Here is a 15,530-nt window from a genome sequence, read left to right on the forward strand (position 1 = left end):
TATAAACATAAATAAACAGAGTGACAGAGAACTGAAAACAATGATGCCATGATAGGCCCCCCTCTGCAGGGGGGCCCTTGTACCACAGAGATGTCTGCCTGGCTGCTCGACGACTCCAGGTCTGAGGACGATGGAGTCAGAAGCATTGAAGAGTTTACCCTGAACATCTATGCTCTGACTGAGAGGATTTTCACAGGAAGGACGTCTGGGCCCTCTATTTCAGGTCTCTTCTACCCTGTCCCTGAGACACAAACCACTGTTTCATGGCCTCCCAGGTGGACTATCAGTCCTGGCATATGAACAACATTAACGTTCTGGGAAATAGAGGTCCTAATTCCTTCAAGAACCTTCCTTCCAACTTCTGATCTGTGACTAAGTGAAAAAGAAAAAAACAGCTATCATTTTAGGCAATTCATCTTAAGTTTCCGTGGTTTTTAGTAGACATTAAAAATAACTGTGATTGGGGTGCCTGGGTGGCTCAGTCAGTTAAGTGTCCAACTTCAGCTCAGGTCATGATCTCATGGTTGATGAGTTCACAAGCCCCTGCATGGGGCTCTGTGCTGACAGTTCAGAGCCTGGAGCCTGCTTGAGATTCTGTATCTCCCTCTCTGTCTCTCTCTCTCTCTCCGCCCCTCCCCCAGTCATGCTCTGCCTCTCTCCATCTCTCAAAAATGAATAATTGTTAAAACATTTTTGAAAAAATAACTGTGACTTTAGAAAAATTGTGACCTAAAATCCTTTTCCCTAAGTTTGCAAATGTTGGGAGTAAGGCAAAGTTTCAAAAAGCATCAGAAATGGGTTAAAGAAAAAAGGAAGTTCCGTGAAATTAAGAGTGATTCGCAGGATCTAAGGGACAGGTGGATCTGAATATCCTGATGACGTAAGTAACTTTTAAACACAAGCATTACCTATATATAAGCAGAATAAATTAAAAAGGACCATTAATAATTCTAATATTAACTCTCCTTTTAGAGGATCAAGTTCTCCCATACTGAAATTTCTACAAATGTACCAGCAAAATCTGCATATAGTATCAAGGTCCTAAAGGATTTCCATTCCTAGCTGAGAGGATGTGGCAGGGACAGGGCAGAGCACAAGTTGTCAAGACCAGTAAGACAAGAATGAAGAATTTAAGGAATTTGCCCAGAGTCATCTGGAAATGAAATAAAAGATTCTTAAAAATCTAGTTGCCTAAAAGGACAAGAGATTAATTGTATATCCTTGCACACACATGCTTATATATCCATATAGTGGTTACCTAGAAAGATTTAACAAAAAAATCCTTGGAAAAAAATGAATGAGCTAAAAATCCCAAACCATAATGCAATTTGACAAGTAAAAAAAATGTACTACAAATGTGCTATAAAAATCAGCACATCTTTCACATTCTTAGAAATTTAAATTGACTTCAGGAATATGTTACAGAGTTGATTCATAATATAGTCATTCCATATAAATAGAAAAGCAGGGGCTACTATATCCTAATATTTACATAATTCAAGGAATAAATGAAAAAAATATATTTGAGGGCAAAATACTAAAAGGATACATACACCAAGAGAGCTGCGTGTGGTCAGAATGGAGCCCACAACAGGAGTTGGGGCACCCATGCTGTGTGCTAGAAGGGTATGGTGAAAATTTGGACTTTCTAAACACAATTACCCTCACTTCTGCTATCTAAAAATAGTACCAAAGTTTCTACCATTTGTAGAAAGCATTTGTGGCCCAAACTATGAGGTGGAGAGAGAACAATCCCTTCATTACTACTGCATAACAATAAAATCTTTCCTTAATGAAACCAAAGAGACCTGAAAAACAAAACAAAACTGTCGCCTTAATTAAGCACCTTCATAACAGTCTTTTCATTTTAATAGGCTTGAGCACATGCCCCCAAACCCTTAAGAAAGCATGAACTTTCTGAAAATAACTTGTTTGTAGAGGGCAGGAAGAGAGGTCGGAGAGAGAGATGGAATATCTGCCAAGCGTAAAATTCTGGGCCAACATATCCCAATGCGATTTTTTGCCACTTAATCTCTCAATGCCACAGATACGACAAAGAACACACAACTTACCAATCAAGCCCTTTTCTGTACTTGAAGTAACAGTTTTATAAACTGGGTCAGTGCCATCCTTGGGGTCCAAGCCTTCAGAGGACTCAAGTGGGGTGCTCTCTAACACTCTCCTTTTAACTGTCCCATAGTTTGGTTCATATGTGTCAGACAGAGAACTGGAGGAGGCCCAACTCTGTCTCATCTGATTAGTCTCTAGGCTTCCTTTACATTGACCACAAGTTCGGGAGCAGCCTTTAGGACAGGAATAGGGCTCACAGTCAGGGGGTTCAACTTCAACAATGGGGCCATCCAAATGGGTCTGTCGGTAAGAGTTCAAAAAATCCCAGCCTTTTGGGTTTGGAAGGCTTTGGAAGTTGTCATGGGAGCTGCTTGAACAGGAAGTCCAGCTTCCACGACCACTATCGGCTGCTTCTAAAATGATATGTTCATGAGAAATCTCTTCATTACTCATAGAAGATGACACAGCTAAACTCTTGACTAGAGATGGTTTTGACAGTGTCCACCTTTTAAAAAAAAAAAAAAAAGTTAAGGATACACAATTAAAAATGATTTACTGGCTTCCTGGAAAAACCTCCTGTCCAATCCAAGTACTACTGCCTACAAGAGACTACAGAACATGGATCATCAATGTTCAATACCAAAATAATCTTTTGAAAGAAAAAAAGACACTGTAATTAATCATCACTTAATCTCTATTCCCATTAATGTTAGTATTTAGCTAGAAACATACATGGAAGAAACTCAAATACTTAGCAAGGTTACCTAAGAATTTTTCTTGAATTGATTTTAAGTGAAAATGAAAAATGAGGTTTGAAACGAATACAATGAAGTATACATTTTCATTCTTGGTCAATATAATGCTACATTCTCTACATGGATACAGAATAAAGAATTCTCAACTATAGGAACCATGTTTGGTTTTCCAATTTAATTCTGAGATCAGCCTACTACAATGCCAAGTAAAGAGTAACTTCCCCGACTAACTAACAACTATTAAATGAATTCTAGTATTTATAGCAGGGGTGGCCCAAATAAAGGCTCCAGGGTCAAATCTGGCCAACAGATGTTTCTGTATGGTCTGGAGCAAACTGATAGCCTGCTGACATTATTTACTATTTTGACTTTTATAGAAAGGTCTGCTGAACCCTGGTCTAGAGAATCATACTTTAAAAACTTTTATAAATATGCTAATACTTTACTATATCTTCAGTTTTTCATATTAAGGAATACCAAATTTAACATTATTTATTGGCTTAGAATCAACTTTCTCAATGTTTTCTCAAAAATTTCCGTTTTATGTGATTGTAAATTTAAATTTACAGTTAACTTAAAAAAAAAAAAAGCTTTGGAGTTCCACAAGCTGGTTTAATTCTTACTCTCCAAATCATACTTTCAGATCAAGGACTGGCCCTACTCCCTCAACATGTCTACACTGTGTACAGTACTGGGTATACTTCCCATTATACAATCTTTTTGAGCATTCTCTAACTTAACAGCCACAGTGCAACAACCACCTCCCCTGTTGTCAACAGCAGCTTCTGTGAGTTCTTATTAAATAAAAATATACTTGACAGAAAGTTACTTGAATTCACTAACACTTCAAAAATGAGCACCCATACATAAAATAGTACTCATTTGCAAATGAAATACAGACAATCCATGCTTGGCCCTCATATTATTTTAGGGATTCCCCCTGCAACCACCCCAGGGGATAGGGGGTATCTAAGGCCAAGTTGGGGAGCACTGCTTGCAGTGGCCACTCAGCTTGGGTTTTGTGATATGAACACAGGCAAGTATGTTTTACCCAGGGCCCAGCTGACTATGGTCTCCTATTCCTGAGGAGTGTTCTGTTTTTTCCAATGGTCCAGTGGATTCAGGGACCGCCATAGCATGTGAAGAACACCGTTCATCCTGTAGAGCTGTCGACATGGAGTCAACAGAACAATTGCTCACGATGCTGGATCGTGAAGAAATTTCGCTATGGCTGGAGTCAGACAAGTTGTCAGATTTAGTTGATGGCATAAGTGTACAACCTAAATGAGAAAAAACAAGTGATTAAACTACAAAACAAGGAAATAGGTAGGGGTATGTGGTCAGGGAGAAGACAAAGAAAAGCATAAAAACAGCAAAAGACAGTGAGTAGCAATCTCAGTTTCCATCTATGTGGCTGTAATGATGCCAATCTCCTACACACCTTCCCTCCATATTCACTCACCTACCTATCTATACTGTACCAACCCACCTCCAAACTCAAGAAATTGGAAGTCAAAATCAGGACTACTAAGGAAACTAGTCCAAATATGTACCTGCCCCACGTTCTCACATAGTTGTAAGCATTTAATAAAACAAGGAGAAATTACATGTATTTCAAAATAGTAAAAAGCAGACATCTTGAATTTCTCAACTTCTTTTTAATCCTGCGTCTCCTTTTTTAATGAAGATAAATATTTCATGGCCTGATCTCAATGTCTAGAATATCACCTTGAGGTAGGAGTGGGGGAGGGGAATCAAGACTCAAGAGAAAGAATTCTTTTCTGCTTTCTCCAACCACACATACTTACCCTAGATATACTGAATAATACCTAAGGAGTCTTGCCCCAAGTTGAAAGCAATTGTTTTCATATTTTTTAATAAATACGGATTTAATCTTATACCTGGTTTCCTTTTTCTTCACCAACTTTGAAGAATATTGCATTAAACAGCAAAACTGACAAATTTATAAAAATGTGTTCTGAAAAAAACAGCATCTGCCTGTTTTAAATTGTTCTCTGACTTACTGCACAGCAGATATAGCAAGAGACATTTTCTTTTGCATTTTCTGGAATAAAGGGGTAGAGATGGAATGAGATGGAAGCATCCAAAAATAAATCTGCAGCATGACAGTTAAATGTACATTATGTCTGTTTTGATAACTGTTAGAAAAGTAAACAAAACCTCTTTTATTTAGAAAGAAAAGAAAATGCCAGTAGGTCTCAATGAAGCAAACAATTATTTTCCTGTTCACTGGACAAATGAGGTTCAAGAGATACATGACTTTCAGGACAATCCCTAGAAATCTCATTAAGAAAAACTACAGGTTTTATATTCACATATAACTCAAGTCACTAAAGAAAAAAATCTGTTGAACAATAACCATAATGAGTAGTTCCACTAATTATTTCAAAAAGAAAAATTAAGACCAAGAATATGGCTGATTTATATTTGCCTTATGGGACCAGGCACACGACAAGTTGAGATAAGTCAGTCTTTTGACCTGTGACCACTCACTGCTACTTTCTCAGTGCCCTTTATGAATTGACTGGTAATTTTCAAGCATACCATGAAAACGGATGTAGTAAATTTAAAAATATATAAATATAAACATATATAAATTCTTCCTCAAAAGAAAAAATCATTGCTCTTTTATCCTAGGGGATAGACCTGCTTTACTGTTTTAAGAGTAATTACATCCCTGTATCTGTTAGATCAGTATTTCTCAAATATAATCAGCTCTAAGAATCACCTGAAGGGTTATTAATATATATATTCTTGGGCTTATTTGTGGCAAGTCAGTATTTATGAGGTTTGTGGTAGACACAGTAACTACATAAATTTTAACAAATTTCCACATGATTTTCACTTGCTATTTTAGACTATCTCCTCTTCCTCCTCTGGGCCAGAGATTTATATGAAAAACGGATAAAATTAAAAGTGTGGACAAGATGCAGCTTCTTGCCTTCTTTTTCCCTTAGCAGGTAAAGTAGTTGCAGTAATAAGAACAATAGAATTCTGAGGTAAAGGTGGTGATAAGATCATTCCTGGGTGTTCTCATGAGAAAGTAAATACTGATTTTTAAAAAGTACCTCTACTTATTTCATTCACAGTAGGAAATAAAGCCAACTACAGAAAACAAGAGTATAAATTTTACTAACATTAGGAAAATAACATGTACAAATAAGGCACTTTATATAAATATGACTTTGTTGCTAGAGTACCTTTAACACTAATCATAAAATGCCTATATCAAGCATATTATACACTAAGTTTTCTGACTAAAATTTGTTCGATAAATAACTTAAGCTACATTTACATTAATAAATGAAAACAAATTCCACACTAAAATTAAGTAAGGAACTCCATCAGATTGTCTTTCTCCTTTTAGACTTGAATCGCGTATAGAAGCAGTTTAAAGTGTTACTGTTGCCTCGGCTATTTGAACTGAAGATGTCTTTCCCTTTCTCATCTTTGATGTTGCTTCCAACATCCTTCACTTTCTCACAGCTTTCTGTAGCTTGATTGTGATCTGCGTCCTCTTTTTTGCTGTTGGCTAGTCTCTCCCTTGAAAGAGTTCTTTCCCTAAATCTTCTAAACGGGGACGTCACTCTTTTTCTGGCTGTGTTCTCACAACTTGTCCTGTCTCTATCCTCCTCAGTGGCCTTCTCGGTCCTGTCTGTCCTTTTGGCTGTGCTCCTGGTAATCTGAAGGATTTTCTTTTGCAAGTAAACCCCGCCTATGCCGGGGCAGCTCTGGCCACTGATCTTGGTGCTGGACTCACGGGGAGGGGATGAGGAAGACCCTGAGAGGCGCAGCAGGATGCTGAGATCAGATAGGATACTGCCAACTGGAGGGAGAGATGCAAAAACCCTGTCACGGTCAATTAATTCTTTCCAATTAATCACAATTAGCTTGGTTTCTATTACAGAGTATTTTGTTATTAAAAAAATTCAAACATTTTAACAATACTGGAAAAATTGAAATCTAGTAATGTATTTCTTAAAGGACAGAAGTCTACAATATACCATAAATACTTCAGTCATTGCAAAACAGAACATGGGAGAAAAATTACCTTAATCAGAACAAGCTGGTAATAAAATATTGTTGAAAGTAAGCCAGGGTGGTAAAATCATAAGGAAAAATATGACAAGAGTATCAGGTAACCAGAATTATTTCTCAAAAGTAACTATGTCTATAATTTTCAGGCAGATTCTACTAAGAAAAAGCTTGGTAAAAAGCCAGACAGGACATATAAATACTAAGTACAATATAAGTATTTATAAAGCACCATTTCTGATCCTGTTTCATCTCCAAGGTGGAAAGGTTGCCCTCCTTATGCAGTGAGGAAGATGGAGGTTAAGGCTGCCTGATGTCATTTTTTAAAAGTTCTTACTTATATAAATTCCCCTTATAAAAAATAGGAATCTAGGCTTATTTCCTTGAATGTTAAAAAACAGAACACTAATTCCAAAGTTTAGCAAGAACCAGAAACAGATCCTACTATTGTACTCTTAGTTTAATAACATTTTTGTTCAGTTACAGACTACTGGCAAGACCATGTCTATGGAAACAAAAAGAAATCCAATAACTGGTTGGGGTTTTGGTAAAACATACTGTACAGACAATTAGTAACAGTTTTAAAGATAATAAACTCCTCAGGTTTCCAAAGATTCTCAACATGCCTATGATAGGCTCCCAAAGCTATGAATGTCAAGGTCAATTGCTGGCCACATACTGAAAGACACTGTGGCAAAGACTCTCTATTCTAGTGGTGAGAGTAGATTTTCTGTCGAGAATGAGAGCAATGGGGAAATTCTTGTTCTCACAAGTAACGTTCAGGCAAGAACACCAAATCCAATCAACTAGTTTCCTAGTTAGAGAACTGTCTATGATGGGACTTCCGATTAGTCTCCCCAAGGGGTGGAGGGTGTAAAGATGTGCCTGAAAGAGGATTAAGAACACACAGCCACTGTTCATTAGGACCATATGTGTGAATGGATGTGGTAAGGAGCACCTCGGAGGGCACCAGGCACACAGTAAGAGGATGAAACAGACTGTACTTCACAAAATCACATGTGAGCTACATACCACAAGATCAGAGACCTGTGTTTTAAAAACATACCTGTTAATATATATTGTTTATACATCCTGTTTAATTTTTACTAATCTTTTCTGAATAAAATCTGAATGAAAATTCCAGCTTCTCTCAGCTATGTGAAGGAGAACAGGAAACGTTAGAATGAAGCTAAGTTACCCTGGGATGGCAGAAGGGACAAAGAGGACACACTTCAATTTACTAAATACTTATCGTCTATCAGGCTTTATAAATACTATTTCGTTTAACCCTTGTATAAGTTCCCTAAAATAGCTGGTCTTTGTTCAGCTTATAAATTACCTGGGCTTAGTAATGCAGCTATAGTGGGGAACAGAGTTAGAATTCAAGCTCTGGTCTGACATCACTTACCATATCGTTGCCACAAATATGGCAAATAATAAAAAAAGAGCTCGCAAAAGTGGAATCAAACTTAGAACATGGGAGCGGGGGAAAGCTCTGGAAGCTTTTCATTCCTGCTAGAATTCATAAGGTTTTCTTCCCCAACCCCATGTGCCCTCTTGTACTGTGATTATTTAAACATGTGATTCTTTTACATCCAGGAAGATGATGCCAGAACTAAGGAGACTTTTTAACCAAAATACAAAAAGAGTGTGGAGCATCCAGTGTAAGAAATACACACACCATTTAAAATACTACACGTGCAGCTAACGTGAAATTGCATTTGCATACACACTACCCAGTTTACTCAAGACAAAAAAAGCTTCACTGTGAATTACGAAAATGTAGGTCAATGAACAAGACCGATTTCAGGCATTTTACATCAAGAGGTTCTCTTTAAGTGTGATGTAAAAGTTATTTTAAATCCTGATTACTAAAAAGGTAATAATATTCCATTACTAAAAAAAGGAACATATCAACCTAAATATGTTTTCCCCCGAATTTTGTAGCTGGTTAAAACCAATTTATTGTAGAAATTCGTATTTTAAAATACTCCACAGAAATGTTTAAAAAATTGGAAATTTGAATAACACCACCAAGAATCTGCAAAGAATGAAGTGACTGTGACTTCTGCCTTCATTCTTATCTATGCATGTCCACTCTGAATACAGAAGTCCTAGCATATATAAGGCACAACACCTGGAGAGCATCTGAATAATTCAAACTAAAACATCAAAGTTCAAAAAGTATCAGGAGGTACATGTTTCTTCACTTTCTATTATCACTAGAGATGGAAAAAGCAAATTATGTGTCACAAAGCGTTGCTTGGTGTAAGAACAACTAGCTTAAACTGTTACGTCTTACCTTTGCGAGGAGAGCCTTGAGGAGATGCAGGAGGACTAGAATGTAAGGATGATGCCACAGAGATTGTATCTTCTGGATGTTTCTTACCAATTATTTCTTCAGTTGTCCCTAAAACTTTCTGAGGTAAATTTGTACCTGAAAATAAAACCCAAGAAGCAAGTAAGCATCACTTCACAATGAAAATATCTGTAAGGTGCCTCATACGCTACGTAACTAAAGCCATGATGCACAATGGCTAGTGTAGTCAACTGAAATGTGTAAATGACAAACAGGGACTAAATGACTGGGTAATAGCATACAGAGATTCTCACCTCTAGGTTACTGGTTCCAATTCAGCTAGTCAGCACAAACCACATTATAACAGTTCTTTGTTGTCTGTTTTGTGGCGTAAGGGAAACCGATTTAATGGTTTGGGTATAGTGTCCCAGCCCCCACAATTAACATATTTGTCGGAAGTCTTAATAGGGAAGGTATGGATTCCAACTCTTCTCTCCCCTCTAGAGGTGGCCTCTCCAAGTCAGGGTGAGGCACGTGGCCAGGGCAGTGTAGGGATGCTGGCACTGTCACTACCTGTGGGCATATAGAAGAGGCTGCTGGGCTGCCAGTCCAGCCCTTTTCAATAGGACTAAAGTCACACTATAGGAGAAAAGTAGACAACAGAAAGAATCATGAATTTATAGAAAAATAGTATGGAGCCCACTGCAAACATGCTGCAAAGTTCTATCTTTACTCTTGTTGAATAGACGTTCCTGTTTAGCATAGGTCAAACTTAGCAATGGTTTCACGATACTGACATTTTTATATTATAGATCTTCTCTAAGAAAAGTCAAAGAGCTATCGACACTATTGTAATCAGTAAAGTAAGCCCAACTTTGATGGGCATTTGTCATAGTAACAAGCGGCCCGTTTTAACAATGCAGAAATTTAAAATTTAAATCACGGTATACTCACACTGCTCTTAATTAAGTGCTTTTTTAATATGAATACATTTATCACATAAATAACAGCCATATTACAACAAGCAAAAAGAGGGCTACTTAGAGTTAATACTGCCTCTTGGGTGATGACATCCGAGTAAGAAGCCAGACCTACACCTCTCCCATTTCTCACTTGACCAGCATATTGACTGATTTCATCAATTTTGTACCCAATTATTTCCTCATCTCCCCAACCATCAAACTAGCTCGGGCTCTGAGCAACGTCCAGTGAATTGTTCTATCAGCCCTCCTTTTGGACTGTCTATCTGCAGTCTCACTGCCCTCCCTACTCTAGTTCTTCTCCAAATATAAAGTGGACCATAACCTTCCCCTGCTCAAATGTCTGCAACAGCTACCCACGGACAACTGTCCTTTGGCATGCCATATTAAAATTTCAGCATGCCTAGGACTTCACTTCTTGTCATCCTGGGAGGCTGTTTAATATGATGGTTGAAAAAAAAGACTTTAAAGCCAGTTAGCTGCGATCAACTCCCACCTCCATCACACACTGGCAGTGTGTAAGTTACTGAGACCTTCTTTGTTTACTCTCTAAAACAAGAGTATTGCCTATCTTATAGGGTTATTATGAAGATTAAATGAACGTAATGAACTTAGTAAAGCATAAAGCACTCAAAACTGTGTCTGGCACTCAGGCGGTACTCTGCAGGTGGTAGCTTTAATTATTATTGTCTCTCAGCACTCTTTCTGCAGCTCTACACTCAGAGGCAGCAAACTGCCAGTAGCTCCTTGCAGACACCATGCTTTTCCTTTGCTTGAAGCAATTTCTCTGCAGTCTTTGCCTCATTACCTCCCTCTTGATCAAGCCTTAAAACTCTGCTTAGGTGTTATCTCCACAAAGCCTGCTCTGAAGTTCCACTTTATACTTAGCTCTGTGTGCTCCAGAAACTTCCCATTTTTTGTTTTTTATATGCTCTGAACATACTCTAGGCATAAAAGCAAACATATTATATTTGTTACCGGTTTGTGGGTCTATAGTACCAGAATGGAAACCTGGCAAAGGCAAGGAGTGGGGGGCACTTCTTATTCAACTTTGGATCTCAAAACAAAATCAAATAAAATTTACAAAGTTCTACTAAATATGTCCTAAATGTATAATGCATGGGTTAAGCGCTAATGTTAGGAACCAAACTAAATGTAGCTTCTTTTCTACATGGCCTAGCAGAGGAGGGATAAAGCATGGTCTATACTTTACAAACCTTACAATCTTTTCTTGTCTCCTCACTAGGTTTTTGAGAAGTGATTGTGAATGTAAAAACAATATACATTTTTAGAATAAGCAACCTCATTCTCATAGGTTGCAGGTGCGTTAGGTAAGTGTTCAAATGCACCTCTGAAAGCAGCAAACGCTTGGTACCTAGGCATATTGCTCTAAGTTTTCTGTTGCTAGGACTACAGGAATTCCAATTATCAGCATTTAAGATATTTATGCTGTTACCAAATACCTAGAGGCAAACAAACATCTTTCAATTCATGAATGACAATTATATGAACTATACTAGCTGATCTTCTGAGCATTTATATTTGTAATTATCTTTCATTCTAACTCCCCTGGAAATTTTAATTAAATCAATGCAATAATTGTGAATACTCACATAATGTGGCGGGGTCTTTTGCTTGTCCCTTCTTCCTGATGGGGTGCAAATTAACAGCTGGCACTTGGAGTGCCTGGCTCACTCTGTGAGGCTGATGCAAATGTGCTTTAGCTGTTTGGCCCGCTGATCTCATAGGCACTGGAGACATTTCTGATGACTTGGCCGATCTTTTCTCATTGAAATTCTTAGTCACTAATAGAACAGAGTAAGAATTAAGTAACTGTGTACTTTTTTAGGCAAGGTTATCACTAGTGACAATAATGATTGCATTAAAACCTTCTATTTTTAACAGAAAAAATACAACAGATTAATCTTCCTAAAAATAATTTCATGTATTATACAACATGACTTCTAAAATGTCTGTAGAATTAAGTTGCTTCCTCCATACATTCTGAACCCATTAACTTAAATGGTCCCCTTTCCACCATAACAGTGACAGCCAAGTTTACATCCTCTCATCTACACTACTGAAATACTTCCCTGATTGGATCAATTCTAGTCTATGACTTCAAGCCACTCTCAACAGAACAGCAGAGTGCCTCTTCCAACATGAAATCGGATCATACCAGTTTCCTTCTCCAATTTTATTCTATCAGCAGTTATCAAGTTCTAAGTATCCTATTGGAATTTTTATTGGCATAACATTTAATCATATATATGTGTAAAATAACATCCACTGTGTAAAATAACAGCCACTTACAACTTAATCTTTTTTGATTGTTACAATATAGTGTAATTTACCATTTTTGATTTCTGCTTTTACAACTCATGATTTCCTAGCCCCAGACACATATACCCTATGTTGTTCATATAGGTATTCTCAGCTTTCACAAGTTGTATTACTCCATTTTACTTTTACGAAATACCTACATTAGAAATTAGCCCAAATAGCCCAAATAAATTCAAAGAGGATTCTTGCTTACAGAGGCAATGTAAGAAGCAGTGAGAAGAGAACCAACAAGCTACTTTCCCAGAAACTACACTCAGCACCTCAGTATCAAACTGCTACTTTAAAAAAAAAATTTTTTTTTAATGTTTATTTATTCTTGAGAGAGAGAGACAGACAGAGACAGTTTGAGTGGGGGAGGGTCAGAGAGAGAGGGAGACACAGAATCTGAAGCAGGCTCCAGGCTCTGAGCTGTCAGCACAGAGCGTGACGCAGGGCTTGAACTTACCAACTGTGAGATCATGACCTAAGCTGAAGTCGGACGCCTAACCAACTGAGCCACCCAGGCGCCCCTAAACTGCCATAACTTTAAATTGTGTCTGTGAGCCTGTGTGCTCTATCTATATTTATTCTGTGCATCTGTTAGTAAGACGTGTCCTAAAGTATCAGAAAAGCCTAACAGAGGTTATTTTTTTGGATCTGGGAACACTCAAATTTTTTTCCATAGAAATTAATGGTAACTGCTTCTTCCCTTTATGTCATTTGGCCTACAAAATGTTTCATAGGAATGTTCTACTTACAAATGGTGGGGGAAGCCTATGTGTAATTAAAAAATTTTGAGAATAGGCTCTCCTTTTTCCCCCACATAATTCCAGTATTTTAACAATATGAGAATGTGCCTCACTTTTCTTAGTTCACCTTACTAACACCTATTGTTGATAAGGCTTTCAATTAAATTTCTTCCATTTCCTAGTTGGCAAATATCTATGAAATTTAACGAAGATAAAAGTTCACTTAGTTTTACTCTGTATTTAGGGATGAAGATAAAAATGTCCTCAAACTGAAGGGCTCCTCTATAATGTTCCAGTTTTTATAAGAAGACTTTCTAATGATTTTTTTAAACGTTTATTTATTTCTGTGAGAGGCAGAGAGTGCGTGCGTGTGTGTGTGTGTGTGTGTGCGCGCGCGCATGCGTGAGCAAGAAGGGGACGGGCAGAGAGAAGGAGACAGAGGATCCAAAGTTGGACATTCAACCAAACAAGCTACCTAGGGGCCCCAACTTTCTAATAATTTTTTTAAAATGTTTATTTATTTATTTTTGAGAGACAAAGAGAGAACACAAGTAGGGAAGGGGCAGAGAGAAAGGGAGACAGAATCTGAAGCAGGCTCCAGGCTCCAAGCTGTTAGGGCAGAGCCCGACGCAGGGCTTGAACTCACAAACTATGATGAGATCATGACCTCAGCTGAAGTCAGATGCTTAACTGACTGAGCCACCCAGCCTCCCCTCTAATGCTTTTTAAAGAATTCTTCAACCCTCAGTTTCCTACACATGGCAATTAGGAACGGATGGAATTCAGTATCCAGATAAGAGATCATTTGACGCTTGGGATGTCAGAAACCTTTTTGAGAGAAAGTTAATTTTCACTGGACTTAAGCTTAACTGTAAAGATATAATGTCTATTTTGTTGTACTATTTAACATCACATTAAGTGAAAACTTGTACTTACAGGTACCATAGGCAGGCTCCCACTGCAATGACATCATCTGAAACTTTTCCTCATCTGTGTCTACATCCAGACTGGAAAGATACTGCTTCACTTTTCTTGCCATTTGGGCATCCTCGTATAGCTTCTTGGCGTTGAGCAGAGAGCTGCGGCGTGCCCTTTTCTTGTGAGCACCTCCTTGAACATCTAGCATGTTAGAGTTTGTGCTGCCTTGACTCAATGACCTGTAGGATGATGGATATCACAATGAGGGACAGTAAAGATGAGAACTACACATGGCAGATTGAAGATTAAAAGAATTTTGTTCTGTTAATGCTACTGCATGCTGATGCAAATGAGTTAAAAGATGAAGAGCATTAATGCAAAGTAATATGGCACACATGGCTATGTTCTAAGTTTTAAGATTCGGCAAAGTGCAGAATTCAAAAGAGTAAGATAATAATTTTTCCTCCTCCCTCCAACCCCGTGCCCCAGCAACAAATTCCATGAAATCTGTGTTTGTGCCTATGCAATCCATGGCACAGCTGGGACAAGTAAACAGCAGCCCCCGGAGGCCATCCAAACTCTGAAAATATGGCAAGAGTCTGAGTCAGAACAAGTCCATCCTTAGCCAGATCTCTATACCAGGATTCTTGAGCAAGGGAGTTTCTACAGGAGCTTTGCTTATCTGTGCTGCTTCTTTGGACATGCCATAGCCATCACCATTCCTATCTACAGCAGGCCACTCTTAGAAAGCTAACCAATTTTACCACTAAGTGTTTTGGCCAAATTCAAAGAGAACAACCGAAAAGAAAAATAGGCATTTATACTCAATTCCGTATAGTCAGAGACCAGAAGTACAAGAGAAAGCTCAATCTCCCACTCACACTTGGAATGGTTAGGCAATATGTGGTTCTGGACTGAGGATCTGGGACTTGGGAACTTTTCTTTGCAATGCCTCTGCGATGAATTGCAAGCTGGGTAGAAATAACCACAGTTCAAACAAACTATAGCTTCACCCAACCTCTTTGTGGCAAACCTCATTCTATAATGGCCACATCTGGAACCAATGGAAAACAGGAAAAGCAATGCTATTTGTCCTAATGAGGCTAGAAACACGAAGTTCTTAAATGATTTTTATTCTAAATGCAGTTCTCACTCCAAAATAATAAAGTTATCTATGGGTTATCTAAACAAGCCTCATATTTACCCTAAAATATTCTAAATACACAGATCACAAAGAACAATTTGTTCTGCAGTGCTCACATACTATTTAAAACCGACAATAAAACCCTAATGTGTTCACTGTAAATTAAGCAAAACAAAAGTTGTAAAAGTGTCACAGTATTTTTTTCTTTCACAATTTTAGTATCTTTGAATTAAGATG

At 37.9% G+C, this 15,530-nt stretch overlaps 1 protein-coding gene across 10 annotated transcripts in view; it reads right to left on the reverse strand.

Annotated features, from left to right (window-relative positions):
* Positions 1-15,530, reverse strand: part of RAPGEF6 (Rap guanine nucleotide exchange factor 6) — a 188,009-nt gene that overhangs the window by 4,834 nt on the left and 167,645 nt on the right. For 8 of the 10 annotated variants that reach the window (XM_053220571.1, XM_053220563.1, XM_015067414.3 and 5 more), the window contains 5 exons: positions 14,168-14,388; positions 11,774-11,965; positions 9,184-9,318; positions 3,877-4,105; positions 2,073-2,575 (listed from right to left, as the gene is read on the reverse strand). In XM_053220571.1, coding sequence (XP_053076546.1) covers positions 2,073-2,575; positions 3,877-4,105; positions 9,184-9,318; positions 11,774-11,965; positions 14,168-14,388 — 1,280 coding nt within the window. Of the gene's footprint in view, positions 1-2,072; positions 2,576-3,876; positions 6,673-9,183; positions 9,319-11,773; positions 11,966-14,167; positions 14,389-15,530 lie in introns of those variants that run through there. The other 2 variants (XM_053220589.1, XM_015067416.3) reach the window with 1 other exon arrangement.

This window comes from Acinonyx jubatus, chromosome A1 (assembly GCF_027475565.1).
Source record: "Acinonyx jubatus isolate Ajub_Pintada_27869175 chromosome A1, VMU_Ajub_asm_v1.0, whole genome shotgun sequence".
In the NCBI taxonomy this organism is placed as follows: Eukaryota; Metazoa; Chordata; class Mammalia; order Carnivora; family Felidae; genus Acinonyx; species Acinonyx jubatus.